Below are 25,162 nucleotides of genomic sequence, written 5' to 3' on the forward strand. Positions count from 1 at the left end.
GCATTGTCTACGCTACAGAAAAAGAGAGAGATGCATGCCCTGTTCCAACTGTGAGCATGGGCTGAAGCAGTCTGATATCTGGTGTGGGAGGGAAAGGACCTGGCACAGGAGCATCTTCCAGCCTCTCCTCCTTGTGGTGATGTCCCGGTCTCTTCTCTCCAGATCAGTGCAGAGGATGGAGGCAAGTGCTTCTGCCCCACAGGGGCCGTATACTGGAAATGAAATCAGACCCAGGCATGAGCTGTCCCAGTGGTTGTGGAGGAGGGGGTCTGTACACTAGCCAAGGGGCACTGGAATCTGTGCTGCCTTTCATTCTCCCTGCCTTTAGCCCCCGGCTCGCCCCTGAGTCGCAGGTGGATCCGTTATCTTCAGAAGCGTAGAGAGTGCTATGGAGGTCGCTGGAAGAGATGGCTGAGTTCTTGGGAGCTGAGCTTGGGCCACGAAAGAACATGACTAATGGCTTTTTAAGGCTTGAACTGTGGTTTGAAGGCTGTTGAATTGGATGATTTTCTTGTGGCGGTAACCAATGGGTGTTTTGAAGTAGCTTTTTGCTGCCTTACTTTTGAGATGTTTTTTCTCTGTTAGCCCCAGTTTGGGCAGAGCTCTGTTGGGGAGGGAGTTGCTTTCCTTCGGTTGGTCCTGGCTCAGTCTCCTCAATGTCTTCCTAGAAGGTAGCGGCGGATGTGAAGGTTGGGCTCTCCTGTGGTGTTATGTGACTATTTGCTGGCACCCATGTTCCTGTCCTGGGTATCTGGGCTGCTTGAAACTCAGTATCACAGCTGATGCCTCGGAGTTGGAGACCACTGGCTAACTGGGTCTGTGCAAGGGATCCCACGCGGGTTCTGTCTGGGCTGGAGCTTGGCTGGGGGAGGTCTGTCTAGAATGACTCAGGCATTGAATACTTAAACATTAAAAGAAAAGAGCAGAACGTTTCTCTGGATGTTGTGTTGGGGGGAAGGATGGCCCACTACTTAGGGTGCCAGTTTGGGGGACTTGGGTTCTATTCGACTCTCTGTCACAGACTGCCTATGTGACCTTAGGAAAGTCACCTAATCTTCTGTATTTTCCACAGTATGCATCCGATGAAGTGAGCTGTAGCTCACGAATGCTTATGCTCAAATAAATTGGTTAGTCTCTAAGGTGCCACAAGTCCTCCCTTTCTTTTTGCTAATCTCTCTGTGTCTCAGTTCCCTGTCTGTAAATTGGGGATAACAGCGCTGCCCTGCCTCAGAGGGATGTTGTAAGGATAAACGTATAAAGATGTGAGGTGCTCATACTACTGTCATGAGGGCCATATAGGTACTGTAGAGCAGGGGTTCTCAAACTGGGGGTCGTGAGGTTATTACATGGGGGGTTGCAGGCTCTCAGCCTCCACCCCCAAACTCTGCTTCACCGCTAGCATTTATAATAGTGTTAAATATTAAAAAAAAAAAGTGTTTTTAATTTATAAGGGAGGGTCGCACTCGGAGGCTTGCTGTGTGAAAGGGGTCACTAATACAAATAGAGAGATGGAGAGCCCTGGAGTAGCGGTTCCCAACAGGAGGTCTGGGGCCATGAGCCCTTTTAAGCAGGACCACGGAGCCCCGGCATCCCTTGTGGGCCTGAAGCCGGGAACCCATGGGTGGAGTTGGGTGTCACGGGGGGTGTTGCCTCCGCCCCCAAACTGCAGTGCCTTACCCAGGGCCGGGCAGTCCTGGGGGCAGCTCCATCCCCCCCCCCCCCGACCTCCTCCTCTCCCCCTTTCCCCCAAGCCCTCACCCCCTGGCAGGTCTGAGGCAGGAAGCCAGAGCTGGGCAGCGTTGGACAGCTGCTGCTCTGGCTGGTGCCATGGAGCGGGCAGCTGTGACGTTCCCCGTCTCCTGTTGGTGCCCGGGGTTGCAGCTGCTCCTCAGCTCCCAGCCCTCTTTGACTGCTCACACAGCCAGTAAGAGCTGCCGGGGTCGGGGGACCTGGCTTGGGGGCCATCAGAGCCCTTGGGGAGCAGAACAAAACCCCTAGCTATGCCTCTCCCTGAATCCTGTGCTACCCCTTGCCCCCACATAGCCCCTAGCGACCCTCTACCTTCCCCCTGAGTTTACCCCCCTGCCTGCCCACAGCCCCTAGCTACCTCTCCCTGCACTCAGAGCTACCTCTCCCACCCGTGCACAGTCCTGAGCTACCCCTTCCTTGCCCCATGCCCGCTATGCCTGTGCCCCTGCCCCCTCCAGTTCGGAGCCCCATCATTCCCCCTGCCGGGCCCTGGAGTTTTGATAGCATGTTGGGTGGGGATGGGCAAGGATCCCATCTCCTGCAGCCCACGTGTTCAAGGCCTGTGGCTGGACATGGACACAGGAAGGAGACAGACCATGCCCCTGTTTCAGAGTCAGCATTACTGAAGTCACTGTTTCCTATTGTTTGCCTTAGGAGACCCCCTATGTAATAGCAAGATCTGGGCTTAACCCCCAGCTCTCCCCCCACCCCTATCCCAAAACACCCTTTTATTTTCAGGGTTTCTTCCAGACAGACAAGCCTGGCCTCTTCCTGCCCATTTCAGGCCAGGTTTCTGCCCAGGGGGTTGTGTGTTCTGGGTGTTCTGAACTGAACTGAAAATCAAGCATCATAAATAATCCAACCATAACACCACCAGCTTTGTCGACACTGGCTCAGCCCCATTCCTAAGCCTCTTTGAAAAGAAACATCAAGCAGGGCCCTCCAAAAGGGCTAGTCTTGCTGTGGTAAGGATAAATATTTGTGCTTCTCTCCCAGGGCCGATTTCCCCATGTGTTTAATTAATGAGGGGAAAGCTTAGCTCCAAAAGACCAGCTCCAAAAGCCCTTTCCAGCCACGATCAAAGGGTGCAACATAACATGAAGACAATGCGTTCCAGCTCACTTCCTGCATCTCCTGCCCGGAGCTGAGGGACTGGAGGACCCCTTGCTGGGAGATGACACTGGTAGGAGGCCAGTGGGGGCTTGATTTGTGCACTGAGATTCCCATGCTACTGGGATCACTTAAAGCCACAGCTGCAGAAAGAGGAGAGCATGAAAAGGCTGCAGGTGACAGCAAAGATGTGAGGCTTCTGGGTTTTCCAACCATTCCTCACCTTGTGGGGTAAGGAAATGGGGCTGCACACCAGCTGCTGGCACCGTCATCCCGGGCTGACTAGTGTACCCAAGGGAGCACAGCAGCTCCCCTTCCGTTCCTACCCTACAGGCCTCTGCTGCTAAAGTCATAGACTGTAGCATTAAAGTTTCCATGCTCTCTGCAGCCCTGTAACTAGAATAAGGTGAGATACCCACCAATGCATGAGCTGGTCCAATTTCATCCACCAGAGGGCACTCTTGTTCACATGCCTTGCCCTTCTAGCCTGTTGTCTACAATTCAATCTATGGATTGTGGCTATTGTTGAACGGCTGTGTTGTGTTAGTGCCTGAAGCCCCCATCAAGCCCTCTCTTGCTCTTTCTCTCCCCACATCTTCTCTTCCCCTTTGTGTGTGGCTAATCTTCATGCTAACCAGCAAGAGGGGTAGTTCCCAAGGGGCTGTTGCGATCTCCTTTAGCACTGCTGCTGCAAATACAGTGTGAAACAACAAGTGCCTTGAGACCCCTGGGTGAAAACTGCAGCCTGAGTAACGCTGCAGCATCAAATGCATTTAGCAGAAGTCCGTGTCTCCAGGGGGGAAGCAGCGGTTACTTTTTCAGGTATTCCTGACGGAAGAACCCTAGTGAGGGAGGGTGGCATCAGAGCTTGTCCTGATTTTTTCCAATAGCTGTGACATCTAGCTATGCCCCCTGAAGACTGACGTTAACAATGCACAGGCTTTCTCGGGAAACCTGGAGACTGATCCATGGAACGCTGATGGGTTCCTTGCCTTGAGTGTCTCTGAAGGCCCTGAGCCTGCATGGGCCTACAGACCGATGGAGAACTGGACCCTTGCCCTGAACCTAAAAAGAAATAGGGACTAATTTAAAATGAATACAAGGAAATGCCACAGTATGCAGCTGTGGGACTCACTGCTGCAGGATATTATTGAGGCAAATAATTAGAAATTGCCTTAAAGGATTTGCTATTCATATGAATAAAATAGCATCTCTAAGTATGCTAGCTAGGGGAAAAAATCACGGATAAACAAGCCAGGGCCAGGAAGAAATATACTTCACAGTATATTATTATCCAGGTGCATGATATATGGAAGACTTATGCTTCCTGTGTGGCATTGAGCAGGGGGTCACATAGGAGTAGGTGCTGCATTGATCTGTCTTAATAGGGCAAATCCTATGCATTGTCTCATCCCTGCTGGGTTTTCAGGGATTGTGTCCGTGAAAGCATCAGCCTGGGAAGGTGCACACAGAGTTGCCATTGGGATCATCCGAGTCTATATGGATGCAGGCAGTGAATTACATACACTACACGAAAGCCCATCACTCTGTGGATGTGCATAGAAGAGGGTTGTGCTCTGTCCAGAAACCTGATCCTTGTCCCTACGAAGCTGAGAAAGACACAAGCATGTGGCTCACGATGGGTTTCAGGTGGTCCAAATAGCTTTGGCAACACCAGATTTGACTGGGTAGCAGAGATTTCATTCAAGATAGGGGAGACCTGCTGTCAGTCGGTTAGACATAGACTCTGGCTAGTCAGCAGATGTTGGGAGTGTAGGGGCAGGCCCTCTATTTTACTTTCCTTACAAATAGCAAAGTTACTGCTCCCCACCAATCCTTGAAATGATGTCATAGGGATAAGGGTCTCATCTGGCACTCCGGCTTTTTCCTGGGTTATTACCTTTCCCATCTCATCCCCACAGCTGTGCTCATACTTTTGGGCACTTCTTTGTCATTATGTAGCCTTGGGACAAGGGGTCAACATCCAACTGGCATCTCTCAGCAGTCCTCTTGGCAGCTTGCCTTGCAGTGTGATCAGCCAGGGGTGGGGGGTGACCTTTGGCTATGACACAGGCTGTAAAAGCAACACCCACGTAGTGATAGGTCACAACAGCTTCAAACAGACCCGAGCAGCAGCCCTAGCCTGGGACCTGTCATGCTCTCAGTGTGACGGATGAAAATGGGACCCTACTAAAACCCCAATGCCATACATGGGGAAATAGTGTGCATTCAGTGATGTCAGTTACTCTTGTGTACATCAATAGAGTGACTCTGTCGTGACTATGGGAGTTAGGCACATGCTGACCCCAAGGGCAGGTTATTAGGTTCATTATTCTCAAGCCTCCAGTACTAGCCACTGCTAAAGACAGGATACTGGACTAGATGACCACTTGTCTGATGGTGTTTGCATAACACTGCTGTAACTGCACTCGCAATGTGGCTCAATCTCCCTCCCAGCTCAGTGGGTGTCACGTTGTGGTAGAATTCTCCCAGTGCACACAAGGAACGCTCCCATCCTCTTGGGATGGTGATCTCCTCCCTTCTTAGCTCCCCAGTTCCCTTTGAATCAATGAAGATCTCCCGGGTCATTGTGCCCCTGCCTGCCCCACCCTCCCCCCAGCTTGGAGAGCCAAAGCTGCCTCTGGAAGCAAAGGGACTATGTAGTGTTTCACCACAAAAGCACAGTTGGAGAATGGCTGATATGAAGTTACAACCACAGCTGATTGCGGCTGCAGCCTGGGGCGCTTGCTCCGTGCCAGCAGCTGAGTCTCGGCAGTGGGAGGCACCAACAGGCGCGTCCCAGCCTTGCAGTGGGGTCAAAAAGAGAAACTCCAAACCTGCAATCTTAGCCTCTCTCCTAAACAAGATTCCTTCTTTGTGAAGCAGTCACCAGCTCCCCATTAATCCCCTCCCAGCCAAGGTCAGGGGAGCCTGCCCAGCACAAGCTTGCAGTGGGCTGGGGGTGGGGGGAAGGACAGGGATTGGGTCTGACACTAAAGCAGCTTTACACTGTAATTTTTAACCCACCCCAAAGCTCTAGGTCCAAAAAACCCTCCAACCTTAAGCAGTAGGAGATTGTACCCAGATCAATCCTGCAAAGCTCAGACCCAGCTCTATTTAGGACAGAAATCACTATAATTATAGCGGAATGGACCAATGAGCAAGCATCTCAGGTCCATACAAAGGGCAGAGCCCTTTCTGAGATGTCCATATGGGTAATGCAAGTTCTGCAGGGATTCCCTTTTTACCATCCTCTGCCTTTCTATAGCATATTCCATCAGCCTTTCAAAGTGCTTTACAAACGTTAAGCTCTGTAGGGTATGCATGGCCGTAGTATCTCTGTATCTCCCAAACAATAACGGACTAATCTTCACAATGCCCCCAAGGTATTATCCCCATTGAACAGATGGGGAATCGAGGCACAGGAATGTAGACTCAAATTTGCAATCATGTCCTCAGTATTTGGGTGCCTGATATATCCTGCTCGGAGCTTGATTTGTCCAAGGGGCTGAGCCCCGGCCATGGCCGTTGGGAGCACTGCGAACTTCTGGAAATCACATCCTGGCTGTCGAATGCCAAGCACCCAGGAAAACGAGGGACACTCAATTAGTAGCTGCCTTCAAAAATGCAGATTTAAGTGACTTGTACAGCAACACACAGGAACTCTGTGTTCTGCTGCGTCTCAGGCCAGTGTCTGAACCCCAAGGCTCCCCTGCCTCTTCCACGTCGTGTGGCGTCTACAACAAATGAAGCTGTGGACCTGCCTGCAGGTCTCCTCTACTCCACAGCCCTGATTCCCTCCCAGAGCAGGGCCAGCCTGTGCACTGAATGAGGCTGAGGGGCAAAAATAGCACATGCGCAAATAGTTACTGACTGCCTCATAACGCGTATGCACAAAGGGACCAAATGAAGGTTGCACAGGCAAGCTTTGCCCGGTGTGTCCTATCTTTTGAGTACTTCCCCGGCCCCCAGCCAGTTGGTTCCTTTTTAGACTCTGCCTTATTCCCTTCCCACTTTTCTCTTCTCTCCACTCCTCAATCTCTCAGCCCACCTTCCCCAGTCTCCATTTTGCCCTCCCTACCACTCACTATCTCTGGCCTACTTGTCATGGTCGCCTTGCCGCTGGATTGAGAACAGGCCCTACAGCAGCCTCTAGTGGCTGGTAGTGGGAAGTACAGCTCTCCCCCCCCCCCCCACACACACACATAGAGCTGGAAGTGTAAGGATCCCACTAAGTTGTGCAGAAGTGTGCCAGGGCTTCTGCAAGTACCAGTTAGGGTGACCAGATGTCCCGATTTTTTGGAGCTTTTTCTTCTATAGGCACCTATTATCCTCCACCCCCCGTCCCAATTTTTCATACTTGCTATGTGGTCACCCTAGTGCCACTGGAGACTTATGAGAAAAGCTGTGGAGTTTTAGCAGTAAGTTTTCCCCCTTCTGTGCCTGTTTGTTTGGCAGGGGAAAATACAGCACCGTCCCAATTGTCCAACGCTAGGATCATTAATGATCTGGAAGATGGTGTGGATTGCACCCTCAGCAAGTTTGCAGATGACACTAAACTGGGAGGAGAGGTAGATACACTGGAGGGTAGGACTAGGGTACAGAGGGACCTAGACAAATTAGAGGATTGGGCCAAAAGAAATCTGAGGTTCAACAAGGACAGGTGCAGAGTCCAGCACTTAGGACGGAAGAATCCCATGCACCGCTACAGACTAGGGACCGAAGGGCTCAGCAGCAGTTCTGCGGAAAAGGACCTAGGGGTTACAATGGACGAGAAACTGGATATGAGTCAACAGTGTGCCCTTGTTGCCAAGAAGGCCAATGGCATTTTGGGATGTATAAGTAGGGGCATTGCCAGCAGATCGAGGGACATGATCGTTCCCCTCTATCCGACATTGGTGAGGCCTCATCTGGAGTACTGTGTCCAGTTTGGGGCTGCACACTACAAGAAGGACGTGAAAAAATTGGAAAACGTCCAGTGGAGGGCAACAAAAATTATTAGGGGACTGGAACACGTGACTTATGAGGAGATGCTGAGGGAACTGGGATTGTTTAGTCTAAGGAAGAGAAGAATGAGGGGGGATTTGATAGCTGCTTTCAACTACCTGAAAGAGGGTTCCAAAGAAGATGGCTCTAGACTGTTCTCAGTGGTAGCAGATGACAGAACAAGGAGTAATGGTCTCAAGTTGCGTGGGGGAGGTTTAGGTTGGATATTAGGAAAAACTTTTTCACTAGGAGGGTGGTGAAACACTGGAATGCATTACCTAGGGAGGTGGGGGAATCTCCTTCCTTAGATATTTTTAAGGTCAGGCTTGACAAAGCCCTGGCTGGGATGATTTAGTTGGGGATTGGTCCTGCTTTGAGCAGGGGGTTTGACGAGATGACTTCCTGAGGTCCCTTCCAACCCTGATATTCTATGACGTGGGTGTGAGGGGAGTGGCCATCAAATTCTGTCCTGATCCCTGCACAGGTCAGTTCCTGCTCCAAAACATGAAATCCCCTTGTCTGCAGCTGGTCATGAAGTTCTTGAGCCAAACACTGCAGCGGTGGGGGAGGGCATGACGCCAGACGGTGAAAAGAAGATAAACAAAAGAGAAAAATAGACTGGCTCATTCTCATTGGCTAAACAGAAAAATGCCCAAAGTAAACAGCTGGCATAAATGATGAAATGTAAATAAGGATTTTCTAATTATTTTGCTAATACGCATTTGAGGGGTTGTTAGTAACAGTGGAGGGACACTTGATTTCTTTTTTTTAAACAGTTAACCTGAAAGTCTCTTTGTAACATAAATTAGCAAATTCAACTGTGCAACTAACAGAGCTAGATGGAGTCTGCTTTAAGGAAACCTGCACTATGGACATAGGAACTACAAAAAAGCCTTGGCTAGATTAGCTCGGAAACCACTGTCAGAAATGTGGCATGTCCCGGTGAATTACACACATGGTTTTTCCTGATTTCACTAAAACTCTGGGTCATCCAGTGATTCATAAGTAACAGATCCATGGGGGACAAAGCCCTCAACTGGTCTGTTGAGAAAGAAGCAATTCCTTCATATGCTTAGCCTGTGTTGGTTTCGTTACAGCAAGTTGGGATGTTTCTGCTTTTTAGGATGGTACTAACCAAAGCCCAGCTTTCAGAAGAGCTGTCTTTCTAATGCCACTCAGCATTAGAGGGCGCAGAGGGCTTTTCACTCGGGCTCACCAATGGATTTCTGAGGAGGAGAAAAATTTCAGCGGAGGAGGCAGCAATGCTGTGAGCCTGCTTCCCTGCTCGCTGAGTGGGGCGCTCTGACTTGCTCCCTCCCCATTCCAGCCAGCTGGGTTTAATTTTAGAAACACAGTGCTATCTTGGGGCATCTTTTTCCATGGAATGCAAGGCTTTAAGTAAATAAATAACAGCTTTGTCGAGGTGGAATGGCTGCTGAAACCACACTGCATAACACTCAGCAGTGAGGCAAGCCCTGGTTCGCTTGCATGTGGAACTATTTTATACAGATACAGTGGCTGGACGGCCTTTCTCTCCCTCTCCTTTCACGACCCCTGCCTGCCCTTGTCCACACACACTCCCAAGCGTTCATTAATTAAATCCATAAACAACAGAATAACACCCTAGAGGGAGGGAAGTGAAAATCAGGCCCTCCAGATGGAGCTCTCTGGGGGCAGATGTGAAAATCCATGATTCACCTGAGTCCCCATGGGTTGGCTCACTGTTACTGCTGATGCTTTTGCAGAGTCTGTCATATTCCAGAATGATGCATTCTGGGGCATCTCTGGTGGACGATAAACATTACCCCAGGTAGTTTTTGTGGAATGTCCCCACTAGCCGAGTGGGTGAGGGCTTTCAGCACATATTCCTGTGCTCAGTTCTATCTGTGTTTCAAGGTACCGAATGTGCCTATCGACGCTTGTGTGTGGGTGTAGACAAATCACGATGCAATCCACCATCTGAGGAATGGGAGCCCCCTTCACCCAGCCTGGAGCAAATAGAGGAGCTTTGCAACTCTAGCTTCATCAGATCAGCAGGTCAAGTGAATTGCAGAGCGTGGGGTACTTTTAAAGTTCTCTATCAGAGTGAGATCTAGAAGTGGACCCTCTGCCAAGAACACTGCAACCATGCCTCCTGCTTTCAAATCTGGGTCCTGTTAGTTTGAGTGCCTCATGCCAGATGTCGGGACTGGATGATAGGGGATGGATCACTCGATAATTGCCCTGTTCTCTTCATTCCCTCTCAAGCAGCTAGCATTGGCCACTGTTGGAAGACAGGATACTGGGCTAGAAGGACCATTGGTCTGACCCAGTATGGCCCTTCTTATGTTCTCATCTGATTTAATGTAGTTAAATAACCAACAGGCCAATTCAGCCCTGGAGTAAACTGGTAAAACTCCCGTGGAGCTAGATCAGGGCTGAATTTGGCCCCAAATCTCTATTTGCTTATTTGGAACAACACACTGCAGGCTGCATGCTTAGAGTAAGAGAACTTCATGGCTTTCAGGACTTGGACAGCCAGGGTTGGACCTCCCCCTGTGCTATTCCTTACAATCACTCATAGCCATGCATCCTAGTCCATCCTGAAGCCAAAGATGAACTGCAGATCTCTTCCATCACACCTTCCCCAGCGTGGGGATATCGGAGATGATCATCTGTTACCTAGGCTTTGGGGCCACAACTCTAGATGATTCAGGACAAAGGACAGCAACTCCCTCACCACCAGATGCTTTCCCAGGATGATGGCCCGGTCCTGCTGGTTTCATTCTGTGGTGCCAGGTCCTTAGAGAGACTCCTAAATTCTGCAGGAAAGAAAAAGCCACGCAGAAATAACCAGGTGGGCAAGACTGCTGGCTATTCAGTTTGGTCCTGCTGTAGCACTGTATATGTGATTCCCTGCACTACAGCCACTTGGAAAATGCTACCAACGGCTGAGATCTTGCATGTATCTTTATCCACAGCATCCTGCACAACAATTATACGTTCTTCGCCACGTGACAGGTGGGACAGGCAGCTTCCAGGGCCGCCATGACACATAGAGAGGTGGCTAGACCATCCCTGATCATGGCAGCAGGATCAAGCTGTGGGAAAAGAGTCCCCAGGGACCTCCAGCAGGATTCAAATGTTTGCGGCTTGACAAATGTCATGCAATGAGTCTCCCTTCGTGAAGCGGCCGGGCTGCTTAAATCGTTGCTGTTCTCGCCTTTATTAGTGTGAAGATTTCAAACTGGTATCTGAGCTCCCACATTTCCTCTGCTGTGTCTTTTCTGACAGCCCAGAGCAGGACTGCTGCAAGCTATGGGGCCATTACTGAGCTGTTTTTTATCCAATCTGAAAACCAGTGCCAGCCACCCCTTGGCTTTGCTGGGGGGTCTAGTCTTCCTCCTGCTGGCTCTGGCTATGTGCCACTGGGAGGGGCTTGTCTTTTCCTTGCCCTTCTACCTGACATCATTCTGCTTTTCGCTTGGCTTCCCAGGCTTGCCTTCTCTTCACAGTCAACCAGTCCGCCCCTGCCTGCTCCCTGTCTCAGAGTAAAGCATTTGGCTCTGGCTGAGGCATTTTTCCAAATGTTAGTGACGTCTCCACTGGCTCCTCTCTTCTTTTTCCCAGTGGGACTAAGCCAGCGTTGCCCACGTTCTCTGTAAACTCAGAATCGCGGAGGCCCTGGCCGCAGCTTGTCTTTTCCACTGAACCCAATTAAATTTCAGTTTTGGCAGAATGGAGCCTCTCCAACTGCCAGCTGCAATAGGAGAAACTAGGCTTTCAGGGCAGCGGAAATTATTCCCGTCACTCGGCTCTGCTTATATCTTGGATTCGGCACAGAGGATGGCCCCAGGAGTTGATCTGCACAAGCCAAATGAGCCACACAGAGGTATAGCATTTCTATACAGCGTCACACGCAGGAAGGGGAAGGGCAGCTCATTGCAGGGTCAAGACCGTGCTTGTGTGCGCACACTTTCTTTAGAAGACAGTAACTGAGGCTTGCATGGGGCTTTGCATCCAGGGAGGCTCGCATTCAAAATAGCTTTCTGGCGTTCAGGAAAGTGGCATTAATGAAACGTTCAAACTGCACAGTGGAAATCACACTGAAGCAAAAGTTGCCTGCCAGGTCCTCAGCTGGTATAAATCTGCACATTGACATCAACGGGGCTACGCTACAGTTCATGCTGGCTGAGGACCTGGCCTATGGCTCCACCAATAGTGATTAATGCTGCGGCATTGCACGTGCTGTATGTTTGATGGCATATCCTTTTCCAAACATAATAATACATTTAAGCCAACTCCCTTACCTGCTTCCACCCAAAAAGTCATGCAGTCCAGCTCCTCTTGGTGTTGGAACCTGAAACTTTGCTTCCCCTAGCTTTGTGTCCTTTCAGTTGTGCACCTGGAACGCTGTATTAACGTGTGCAGGAGGGAGTGTTTGTGTATGAAGAGGAAAAGAAAGAGATGTTTCTGGTCGTCCAAGGTATTAAGTACTTATTTACTAACTGTGGCTCTGGGTTTAAGTGGGCACCTAGAAATTCGAGGATAATCCCGAAGGGGCATGTGCGTAAACATCATCTTCATTTGCTTTTCTGTTTTACTTCTGCACCTTGTATCATGAAGGAGAAGCATCGCTAAAGCCATTAATTGCTAGTTCCCTCAAGGGATCTGAAACTGCTTGTCAAACGGTAATGAATGAAGCCTCACAAAACTCCCAGGCAGTGGGAATTGTCCTCATGTCGCTCATGAGGAAGCAGAGGGTGTGTCTACACTGAACACTAAGGCTGGGTCTGTGGGATCCAGGGGTGTGGACTCTGTGTTGCCAGACCTGTACTTGAACATCCACGCTGCATTGTAAAAGTGGGGTTATGGTTGCTGGAGCCAGGTATCTCAGCCATGGTAACGCTTCCAAACAGCACTATGCCGACCTTCTGACTTGGGTTTGTGGCTTGGCCTTCGGGTTGCCAGGTGTCCGGTTTTCGATCGGAACAACCAGTCGCAAAGGGATCCTGGCAGCTCTGGTCAGCGCTGCTGACCAGGCCGTTAAGTCCGATGGGTGGTGCAGCAGGGCTAAGGCCCTAGCTCCACGCGGCTCCTGGAAGCAGGGGCACGCCCCCTCTCCGGCTCCTACGCAGCCCGGTAGCTCTGTGTGCTGCCCCGTTCAGAGGTGCCGCCCTGCAGCTCCTATTGGCTGTGGTTCCCAGCCAAAGGGAACTGCGAAGCTGGTGCGTGGGGCAGGAGCAGCGTGCAGAGCCCCCTGGCTGCATCTCCATGTAGGAGCCAGAAGGGGGACATGCCACTGCTTCTGGGAGATGCTTGAGGTAAGCGCTGCCCAGAGTCTGCATCCCTGACAACCTCCTGTGCCCCCCTGCCACAGCTCTGATGCTGAGCCCGCACCCCCCTGCACTCCAAATTCCTCATCCCCAGTCCCACACCAGAGCCCTCACCGCTCTACACCCCAACCCCCTGCCCCAGTGTGGAGCCCCCTCCCCTACCTTGAACCCCTCATTTCTGGCCTCACCCCGGAACCCTGCCTCAGCCTAGAGACTCCTCCAATACTCTGAACCCCTCGGCTCCCTCCACAGCCCAGAATCCCCTCCTGCACCCCAAAGTCTTCATCTATGGCTGCACTCCAGATCCCACACCACAATCCACTGCCACAGCCTGGAGTCCCCTTCTTCACCCTGACCTCCTCATTTCTGCCCACACCCCAACCCCCTGAGACAGCCTGGTGAAAATGAGAGAGCGAGGGTGGGGAGACCGAGTGAGCAGGGATGGAGTGAGCCAAGGGAGTTCGGAGCAAGGGAGTTCGGTTTTGTACAAGTAGAAAGTTGGCAACCCTGCTTGACCTGTGTCTGCACAACAAAATGACAGGGCTTGGACCTGAGTCGCAGTGGGGCTTAGGCTGTGACCCACCCCCTTAGCAGGGTCCAAGGACCTGAGTGTTTGCTGACCTGAATCAGACTGATTTGTGTGTGGACAGAAGGGGGGCTTGGGCTTAAACCTGAGTCAGAGTCCAGGCCTATTGTGCACTATAGACATACCCAGAGCCCCAGTGAAATTAGGTGATTTGCCTAGGGCCATGCAGAATGGCAGTGTCAATGTAGAGCCAGGATGTGAATCCAGACCTGAGTCCCAGTCATGTTTATCAACTTCCTGATCTAGCTTGTCTAAGGTTTTATTAAGACCACACGTGAGCATCCTACAACTACCAATGCCTATCTATCACTTACTCCAAACACCATCTTGGGCAACTATAGTCACCCTGTATCACTATCTGCCTTCTGCTTAGGTCCTCAGGCTAGGCATGTGCACAGATCGTTAAGACAAATCCCTATACACTGAACTGAAATGTTTTTAAATGTGGTGCTGCCAGCAGTGAGGGACAGATGGAGGTAGAGTTGGCCAGCTGCTGATCTCCGGCACAGGCACTAAGATGAGACGTCTGCCTCGGTAGGTGCTGTGCATAGGTAGCTCACTAGTTCAAGCAAACCCCTTTGCTGTCCCAGCCCTGTGCCTCTTGCTAGGGCAGAGCTTGCCAGCTATGTCGCGGGTTTGCAATGTGAAGATGATAGATGCACCAATTCCACTTTCATTTGTGACCTAAGGCCAGGCTTTGAACTACAGTCTCCAGAAGCAGGGAAGATTAGTGCACTAGCCTACTGCAACCAGTAATTCCTCCAGCTATTTTTATGTTCCCTGAAACCTTAAGCCTCTCTTGGAACAAGGTTATGGTAAGTGGAGCGAAGTAAAACTGTTTCCATTTAACTAATTAGCAAGCCCATTTCCTGGCCAAAGCGCACACATCTGCAGCAGTTTCAAAACTGTCACAGGCCTGCATTACCGTCGCTGAGCCAGACAAAGGGAGCCACAAGCTAGTTAAAGACCAATGGTGGGGTGGGAAGGAAGAGCCAGATTCTGCTCTTAGTTAAAACTAAATCTGGAGTAAAACTGCATTGAGTGGTGTGGAGTTACCCCAGACTTACACTGGTGTGACTGAGAGCTGAATTTGGCCCTAAATGGCTTATCAGAGCCAAGATTTTCAAAAGCTACTCATGATTGTGGGTGCCCGTATTGAGCTATCTAAAAGGGGCCTTATTTGGGGGGGCAGAAAGGGAGATCCCCACTCTGAAAGTCAGGCCCCTTTAAGGTGCCTCAAGTTAGGCACCCAAAAACAATAGCCACTGATGAAAATTTTTGGCTAGTGATTTATAGCTCTCGGATTCCATGTCACTGTCCAGCAGGAGAATGGTGGCTAGCTGGTTACCTGCCCCGAAGGCTAAACCAGTCCTGAACAGAGAATACGACCAACGTGAAACAGAAAAGACAAGCTGGGGCAAGTATGCTCCTGCAACATGCTGTAGTGGACACCGGAGCCAATGCCACAAAACTTTCTCCATTTCCTGTGTCCACAGAAATGTGGGTTACGAGGGCTGCCATGATTCATCAGTTCAGTGACTTAAGTGGCATGAAAATCTAAATGTGGCTAAGGTATTGGGGGGGGGGGGGGAAGAGTCAGACCCCTCACAGGTGGAGGGTATGGCCCACCCAGGCTAGGAACACACATTTTGAGGGCAGCTGTGGGGTGATGCTGTGTCAATCTGTCAGCCTCTCAGAAACCTGGTCTTGACTTGTGAAGGCGATTTCAGAAACATTCAAAAGGGCCACCAGAGAAGGTGTCAGATTGACTGTAAGAGCCTCAGAATTCTGGGAGAAGGGTGCATGCTGGAGGGGAGGAGAAGCCAAAATCATGACACCTCCACACCTGCATTTCTGAATCCTACGCTGTAGGCCTCTTTTTTGCTCCTTATGCTCAGGGTCACTCAAGGGTGTGTGACTTACAGACTAACACAGCTGTTACTCTGAAACCTGTCAAGGGTGTGAGAATTGCCTCCTTCACATGACACCTTTTGCAGGAGCCTTTAGGAGTAGAACTGTGGAATTCCCCTCATTACATTTTCCCCAAGCTGTTCTTGTGAGGGGGAGCAGGCAGAGAAGAGACTTACACCAACTTCACTTCACCCTCCCCCCCAACTTGCAGAAGCACAGTGCTCACAGGTCACCGAGGATCTGCTGGTGGCACTGGACCATTTGTGTGGAGGCTTTGCCTCTTTGCACCTGCGCTGGCAATGTGGCTTGGACGGAGTCAGAGCTTCCCTCCGTCAGGAGATGGTCCCAGAAGCCCCTCACGGGGAAGTTCCCTAGCAGAGGAGTTCAGTGCAGACGTTCCTACATCCTGAGGCTGTATTAACATTTGGGTGGATTTGTTGCTGGTGGCTTGGATGACCATGTGCACCTCATCTGCAGATTCTGAGGGAGTGGCAGGAGGCTCTCTGTGGTCTGGGGCAGTGGTAGGCAAGATCTTATCATGGGACTCTCCCGTTTACATGTTTAGCCTAGGGGAGTGGTAGGGCATCTCTAGCTTTGACTGGCTTTTCCCTTCATGCACTCAGCATCCTTATTTCTATTCAGGCATCCTTATTTCTATTGTGCTGGATGCTGAGACCAAGGCAGTTTGGGGTTTACTAGCTTCATTTAAGGACAGGAACTTCCCTCAGCCCTTTGTTTCAACCCCATCTGCACTGTAATGACCTGCTGGCATAATCAGCAGAGGAGGAAGGAGACTGCAATGGGATCAGCTGAGAAAGGAGACTAGGGGAGGCAGAGAGGGTGTTTGCAGTTGTGAGCGAATTTAGTGCAGCTACAAAGGTGACAGAGGGCCAGCTCTGGAGCTTGAAGTCCTGTATTACCCCTCCTCTGTACAACACAGCAGTGCAAAATTCCCATTGCCCTGCCGTGGATGGGACTCTGCTAAGCATCAACCCCAACTTATGCCCCGGATCAAATAGACAACTCTTCTGGGACTGAGATGGCTATTTGTAAGGGCGATTGCTCTGATATGAGGCACCTGTGGATGTTGCAGGAAATGGACTGAGGCTACACTTGCTTCACATTGGCCACCAAAACTACATAGCAGTGATTTTTGAAACTATGGAGCTAGGCTGCATTATCAGTGAGCTGGAGGTGAATGGTTCTGTATCTCGTTCCAATAACTTTCTCTACCTGACACAGCAAGCTGAGTAGAGGTTCTGTTCCCCATGCATGCAGGACTTACACATGTAACTCACCAAAATCTGTAAGTTACTCGCTTAACTCTTCCTTGTTTTCAAGGAGAACAGCTCTTCTCTGCTTCTGGGGCGGAGTAGATGAAAAAGTGAACAAGGTGAAAGGCAAATGAACCTCTTTTCAAACAGGAAATAGGAGGTTTGGGTGGGGCACGGAAGAGTGGAAGAAATCAAATGACAACTGACTAGGGTTACGGTGCTAAGGTTAGGTGATTGCTCGGTTTTGGAACATCCACTTAGACATGGCTCAATTCTAAATATTTTTGTAAACTGACATTTCTTACAAGCATCGCCCAAGTAAGTTCTACGGGGAGAGATGAACAATTTCTCCATATAAGGAATCACTGTCTGTCCATTGTAGTAACTTGTAACGTGGCCCATGGGCAAAGTTGGCCTATTGAGCTAGAGAAAATTCAGAAGAGACCGCTTCTCCTGAAGAGACCCTAACTGAACAGTTTAAAAGGGATTTTAAGCTTAACATTGACATAATGTTTGTTCAAAAAATAAACCTACGCAAATAGGCTCATTTCCACGACAATTAGTCTTTATTAAAAATGTACTGGAGCAAGGTAAGCCTCTAAAATACTGACCCAGTTTACTTTGGGGATTGGAGCAGGGGTACAAAAATCACACATACATTATTACCTAGTACCCCTTGGCAACACATTCTCATAAAATAAATGAACTCTCACATACTTAATTCAACATCTTATCTCTATCAGACTAACTGCATAGTTCCAAGGCTTGGTTATGTAACAAGAAAATGTTATGGCACCACTATAGAGCTGAGCTGTCAATTCGCCCTAACTATTCAGATTAAGAGACAACCTTACAATCTCCCCTTCCTCCCCACCCCCGCGGCAGGAATTCTAGTGAAATTCAAAGTCTGTGGGGAGGTCCTGGCTTGTTAAATCAACTATTGCACTGTAGCAGATTTTCAGAAGCTGAGGAGCCATGTGTCAAAATGCACCATCAGCTCAGACTTAAACCTTCTTCTCTCTCGCAGAATACAACTCCTCGTTCCTCAACCCCTTGAATCAGCACAGACGTTTGGTTTGGTTTTTAAAACCTCATACAAGAGGCTGTATTCTTTTTTTTAAATGTAAATGTAGGTGAACAAGAAGTGCTCATGAAAGTAAGAGTCAACTTGGTTACAGCAAGCAAAGGCAAACGCAGAGTGCAAGTAGGTGTCTTTTCCCTATTTAGCTCAGCCAATTCACTTCAGTCCTGATATGTAAGAAACCACTCTATTTGGTTTTAAGGTTGCCTATCACCATGGTATCTAAGGCAAGACCCTCCTAGGATTTCAGCACCCAACTGCTACTGATGTCCGTAAGAGTTAGGTGCCTAAATTCTTTTGAGGATCAGGGCCTAAATATGGTATCTGTGCTTCCAAGCCTGATCCTCCTCCCCCAGCCCTGTAAGAGGGATTGCAGAGGGCATCTTCTGTGCATTAACCAATATTCTTCTTAAACTAGCAGAGATTCTCCTGCCACGATGGCAAGTAATCAGTATGGTCTGATGTAGCAATAGGACCTTGTGCAGAATTATTGTATTTGAGCACCCAGAGTGGGTGTTTGTATCTTTTCATTGCCACAGTGCAGACAGAAGAGCTCTTAGTCACATCTCACAGTAACTAAGAAAATAAAACAGATTAAGTACCTGAAATGCTTTCTGATAAATGCCACTTTCCATGCCGTATGGCTTTGCTAAGGAATTTGGAACTGGAAAGTTGTGTACAGTATTAAAAAAAAAAAAAATTTGATGAGCTGATCATCTTAGGTGATCACTAGCTCAAAGATGTGAAAAATCCATGCCATTTTTGACTGGTGTGACACACGTGCAGATTGATTTAGTGGGAAGAAAGATTTTCCTGTAAACACCCAGCTAAATTAAGAGTTTAATGTGAAAAGGGGGCAGTCAGACTGAAGCCACAAGCTCCTTAAATTCAGTGTTTGTCCTAAAGCAGGATTATAAACTAGGCCAGCGAAGCAGAATGATAGAGGCCCAGACCAGTGCCAAAGCTTGAGACTTGAGCGTTGTTGCTACTAATGGCCAGTGCTTCTCTACAAGGAAGACTCTTCCGCTTCATGGGGGTGTGTGGGATTGAGAGAAGCAGCCAAGGAACTAGCCAGGAATTCAGCACCCACTCAGTAGTTGAAACCCAGTGCAACTTGTAAGGGTCTAGCTCTACTGCACCTGGGAGTGAGCATCCCAGCCCAGCTCTACAGCCATGCTAGTGCACTAAAACTAGCTGCATAGACATTGCTTTGATGTTGCGACTTGGGTTGGAGGTCAGGCTCTCAAGTGTACCCCAGGCCAGAGCCTCCAATCCCCAACCTGAGCTGCTGTGGCTACACAGCTCTTTTTAGCCTACTAGCACGAGTCTGTCGAGCCACGCTGGGAGCCTTGCGCCCAGGTGCAGTGTAGACATACCCGTGAAGGGCTTAGACTCCCCAGTCATCGGTGACCACTGCTCTCACACAGCTATGTCACTTATCTACCATTAAGGTGTGTTCAGGTAGAATTTTCCAAGAGGTGCTAATTTTAAGCAGTCTTTAAATGAAAGGTCTGATCAATATAAACAAACACACTGCCAGATACTTCTATAGCAAAGGGTATTAGAACCAACTTGTGCCATCTGGTTCCACACGGGCACCCTATAGAGTCAACGGGATCCCATAAGCATATCTAGTGGTGGAATTTGGAACTTAGTGGTCATGGCAATGCTACTATTACTGGGATGTTGTGGATAATGGCTCACCAATAGAAAAATATATATTTCAAACTGCTAGCTACACCCAAACACGTAGCATGGCTTAAAATGCACAGCAACTCTACAGTGAACTCCAACGTGCTTCCTTGGTGCTGGTGTGATGCTCTACCTGCAACTGAGTTAGTAAAGAAAAGGGGTTGGGAAGCAGAGTGATGGGCAATCAGGTGTATAGGAAAGAGAGGGGGTTAAAGTTTTAAATCTGACCCTGCCTTCCTAGTTTACTGCACTAAACCTGAGCTAATCTCCTTTGAAGTGACTGAAATGTGCTTGATGCTGTCATGTATAGTCTCACCACTGGATAAAATGTTTCTTGAAACACAACTTTAGGGAGCAGGCTGTACCAACAATAATAATCACAAGGCAAAGGAAAAAATTCTTTCCAGTTACTTGAAAGCTCTAGTTTAATAGGAAAGCAAGGTTAATGAGGCTGTTTTAAAAACTTCCTCGGTTGTGTGTATCAAAGGGGGTGGTAGCACTGGTGTCCAAAGGGCAGGAAACTTAAGCCACAGGAGCACACCATAAATTAAAGTTGGGGGCTCCTTGTCTTTGAGGTTTAGGTAAAGCTTTCAGGTTACTGTATAAAACCAAAATACAGCAGTGGCAAGCAAGTTAAAACAAAGAGGTGTTAAGAGTATTTGGGGTAGCCACTTGGGTTGATTAAAAAAAAAAACCATTACTGCTGAAGAATTTGTCAACACTGTGGACTGTAGGACTTCATTTTTAAACACAAGGTTTATAAACGGAAAGACTGTTGGGGCTGCCAACATCTGAATTGAGGGTCTTTCTCCAACCATAGCACAGGGTGGCACTAGCCTCTAAGATGGCATAGAGAGCTGGAATCCCCGCTCTGCTGTATGTGTTTGATCTCAACTATAGCAGGAGAAAGAATCTTGAACTCAAGGTTTGAGAGTAAGGGAGAATTGTTTTTCAATTTAGACTGACAAATCAGTATATTTTATTATGTCTATTCCCTTCCACTCCAAAAACATGCAAAATTAACTCCTGCTTTTGAAGATCATCCTTAGCAAGGGGACCATTTCAAGTGCTGAGTGTTAACACTGAACTTTTTAAAATCATTACACATGCCAGCCTAGTGCCCAGGGTTCTCTCTCTCTCTGTTTGCTTTCTGGCTTTGAGCTTTTAGGATGGATTCAGATCATACTTCCAAGTTTTTTCTCTGCCACCAGAAGAACTAGGAACTTTCCTTTTTTTAAAAAAAGAAAAAGCGGAGATCCTTATCTAGCCACATGCCTTGAGAGGTTCAGGTTTTAATAACAAAAATAGCATAAGACTCCGCAACATCAAGGACTTCACTTTTAGAAGACTGATTTTTCAGGCTTCTAAGTGCCTATTCCAATTTCCCCTCTCCTGGGTTCCTTTGACAAATCTTGAAGGATTTCCTCCCCTTCCCTGAGGCAGAGTCAACACAGCAAAGGGATGTTTATGACCCTGTTTGCCAAAAGAATCACTGAGTTCAGCAACAACAACATTAATGATGGTCAAGACCTAGCTTGAGCTTCCTCTGCGGGCTGGATGCAAAGTCTATAGAAGCAAGCATGAGACTAGGTTATCCCATGATACACCATTGGCGGGGGCTACAAACTGCCATGGCAGACATGTGGATTAAAAAAAAAAATCCGAATCTGCTGGAGTTTGGTGGGAAACTCAGCTGGATTTCAAGTCCCAGAAATAAAAAAAGGGCCTGATTCTGCTCATATTTTGGGGAGTTCTGTCCCTGACTTTCCTAAGGAGCAGAATGACGTTCTTAGGCACAGCCCATAAACTTGCTAGAGTACCAAAAAAAAAAAAAACCCCCACAACCTTATGAAGTAGTTTAAGCTGAGTCATTTGACAGCCCATATTGGCTCTTTTAGGAAGCCTCTTCATGGCTACCCAGTTTTGGTCATGGTTCCTGCTGGTTGCTCTGGAGGGGGGTGGCACAGTAAGCTTTGATGTAACACTGCAGGGCTTCCCTTCAGGACACAGCAAGGAAGGAGGCCTATTACCTTCTGGGAAGTGGCTTTGATAGACAGAGATTGATTCAGAACTGGCCCCTGAGCATGCAGGGACATCTAGTGAGTTGGTTATGATGGCAGGCACAAGTGAACTACAGCAAAACAGTGCAGGGTGTGCAAATTACAGTTCCTCCTATCCCAGTAGCTCTCTGCACTGAGGGGCATGATGCTGAATAAAATCAGGCCTGTGCATGGGCTATTTGGCATCAGTCAACCAACATCTAATTTTCCATTCATGGACATAAGATCCCATCCCCTTGCTCTGGTAGTGATCAGACCCATTTAGGACCCAAGCAGTTGTGAGGGGTGTGGCTAGGTGACTTTGAGCTGAATAATTCCAGCTGATTGGGCTCCATACATTATTAAAATCTTTGCTCAATGGCCAGGACTCTAGAATGACTCCCCATTGTCTCCTTCTGAAGTTTCTTCCTAGTTCAAGTTTGGTGGGAAGAAAGGAGCAATTCTTAAGCCAGCGTCATTGATCAAAGATACAATAAACTACTCCTAATTGTGTGTTATTTGCCAAGTGAATTTGATACTGATGAAGAGCGCCTGACTAAGCACTGGACGGGTTACAGCAGCCAGGCCAGCTTCCCTGACATCACTGGGTTGAAGGGCCTCAGTTTTGACCCATGGCAGTGAGATGAAAGTTTCCATGGCCTAACAGAACCCGAGGGTACGGGGAAGGGTGCTAAGTGTGGTTGTGGACGCCTGGGGAGACCTGTCCAGTAGGAGTCGACCTGAGGAGCACCAAGCAGTGAGATGGCCTGGCCGTTCAGACTAAGTCCCATTCTTTTATAGGATACCTGCTGTTTCCCCAGCCAGACTGCAGATATGGCACCAAGGCAGCCCGCGCCCTCAGTGCCCGCATGGGGATGCTCCTGTTACAGGATAAGTGCTATCCACGCTGGAAGTCTCCCCTCTGCCCTCCCGTCTTGCTCAGCAACTTCACCTCTTCGATGATTATGTCGTGAGTGACTGCTTTGCACATGTCATACACAGTCAGGGCAGCAAGGCTGGCGGCAGTCAGCGCTTCCATCTCCACACCTGTCTTACCCTGGCTGTGGCAGAGCGCCTGGATCACCACAGCCCATCTGCTCTCGTCCAGGCTCAGAGAGACGTCCACCTGGCTCAGAGAGATGTTGTGGCACAGGGGGATCAGCTGGCTGGTCAGCTTGGCTCCCTGAATCCCTGCGATCTGGGCTACTGCCAGCACATCTCCTTTCTTCAGCTGGTTCTGCCGCACCATCCCAAATGCCTCCTCACCCAGACGAACCACAGCACTGGCAACAGCGGTCCTTTCAGAATCGGGCTTCTTTCCAACATCTGTCATGGCCGCCCGCCCCTCTTGGTCAACGTGAGTCAGGCTGCCGGAGGGACCCCGTTCACTGGCGCACAAGCCAGAACCTATGGTTTTGGAGTGGGATCCTGGGCCCTTTTCTTCTGACTGGTTTCCAGCAGCAGCCCCAGAGTGACTGTCCACAGCAGTTTGGCAGGTGTGCTGAATGGAAGGACTTCCTGTCCTAAGGCACTTTGTGTCCGAGCTAGAGCTCAAAATCTTTTGGAAGATGCAAATGCCGCGAGCCTGAGCTCGCAGAATTTCTGCTGTAAGCTGCTGTTGCTCTGAGAGAGAACCTGGCAAGGCGTGCTGTCCTGTAAACACATTTTTCTTAAACGCTTTTCCCATCTGCTTGGATAAACTTGCTCTTGGCATTAGCCAGTGGCCAGGTCTGTGGCCCCATTGCTTTGAACGTGGAGAATTCTGCACGGCATCTTGCAGTAGTGAGGTCGACTTCAATGCTGCCTCTGAAGAGGAGGATAAATAGAAATGAGACAAAAGCTATTGCTACTAACTGGAAGGATAAATTAAAACGTATCTGAATTAGGATGCAGTCAAAGCACTGCTCCCACTTTTATACACTACCAACAGCCCTAGGAAGCTGGGAATTGAACTCCATTTCCTTACTAAAGTTCAGACCTCCCAATTCCCCATGCTCATAGGCTTCTTGTTGTATTGACTTGCTTACCAACACTGTGGCTGGGTGCACAGTTATTGTAGGGTCAGTCACAAGAGAGGAATTTGTTTTCAGTATTAAAAAACAATCAACATTTGAGAACAAGCAGCCAAGGAATTACCTGGACTTCACCTCTGGGGGAAAAAAAAGGCGGGGGGGGGGAGGGGGACACACACTACCACCTTCTTCTTGTGACAGTGTGATTAAAAATGTCTTCCTCAACAATGCCAGGCTCATTTAAAAAAAAAACAAAAAAAACCATTTTTCACTCCCTTCTTCGCTATCTCCTGCCCTCCAGCTCTGGCTGCTGCTCTCACCTTTTCCAGCATGCTGTTTAAAGTAGGATCATTTCACTTTCCAGGTTTCTGCTCCTAGCTGCAGCCCTCAGAGGTCAGCCGGGCCAAGAAGGACCAGCTGCATTGCCTGCGAGTTCCTAGACAGATTCCATGCTGGAAACCACCCCATAGTCACTGGGAGCTCAGATTCCCTCATTGACACCTGTTATCTCTTCCCTGGCCAGGAGCTCTGCCAGCTCAGTTTGGAACTTTATTTAAATCCACTGGAAAGTAGCCCTCCTTGCCTCTCACACTAATCCCCCGACTTTGGCATTTTCACAGCACCCACTGCCAAGCACCAAGGCAGGAGCCTGTACGCACACAATGGAAGTGATTCTCTTTATAATCCAAAGGAGAAGGAGGCAAAGAAGTAAGTAGTGGCCACATCTTAACAACCTGCTTTGTTTTTTAAAAAGGAGATCTCCCCTATGCTCTTCACTATTCCTTTATGCGATACAGAGGCTCAGGAGAGGTTTGGAAGACTACAGATGAGCAAATCCCTTCCATAGCCCCTTGAAGCAGGACTCCTTTGGGAAATAGCAAGTTCAAGAGCTGTTCTCAGAGGAGTCAGAACAGCTCTCAAGAGTGAGACACACTGTGCTTTATCTTTCCTAAGGGAAAGGCAAGGTTCCTACCTACTTTGCTGCTTCCTGATAGAGTCCCAAGCACAGCATACAGTGCAAACGGCCCCTCACCACACTGTACTGGGTCTGTTGCCTTGGATTAGCAAAACCTTCAAACAGAAGATTAGTGTCTATTTAACCTCTTCCCTGCTAGGCTCAACAGCCTTGGCATTCACCTAGCTCTGGGAGAGACATTCTCTGAGCATCTTGGTTCAGCGCTAGAATTTAACTGTCCTTAGCTTTTAATCAAGACAATGGGCTAAATTCAGATATGGAGAAAGCAGAGGCCACACCCCTGGAGTTGTGCCCTCTCACACTAGGGCTGAATTTGTTTGTACATCTGTGGTATCACTGAGTGATGGAGGTGCTAAAAGAAAGATTCTAACAGGTAATTAACTAGGAACAGTAGGGGTCATCAAGAACTCATTCACTAGCACTAATCCGAT

At 48.9% G+C, this 25,162-nt stretch overlaps 1 protein-coding gene across 5 annotated transcripts in view; it reads right to left on the reverse strand.

Moving 5' to 3' along the window:
- Positions 1–17,475: 17,475 nt before the first annotated feature.
- The window catches only part of MOCS1 (molybdenum cofactor synthesis 1), a 49,721-nt gene continuing 42,034 nt past the window's right edge, over positions 17,476–25,162 (reverse strand). For 4 of the 5 annotated variants that reach the window (XM_075127032.1, XM_048843459.2, XM_048843461.2 and 1 more), the window contains one exon: positions 17,476–23,549. In XM_075127032.1, coding sequence (XP_074983133.1) covers positions 22,642–23,549 — 908 coding nt within the window. In that variant the 3' untranslated portion in view covers positions 17,476–22,641. The remainder of the gene's footprint in view (positions 23,550–25,162) is intronic. The other variant, XM_075127034.1, reaches the window with a different exon arrangement.

The sequence above is a fragment of the Caretta caretta genome, chromosome 3 (genome assembly GCF_965140235.1).
Source record: "Caretta caretta isolate rCarCar2 chromosome 3, rCarCar1.hap1, whole genome shotgun sequence".
NCBI lineage: Eukaryota > Metazoa > Chordata > Testudines > Cheloniidae > Caretta > Caretta caretta.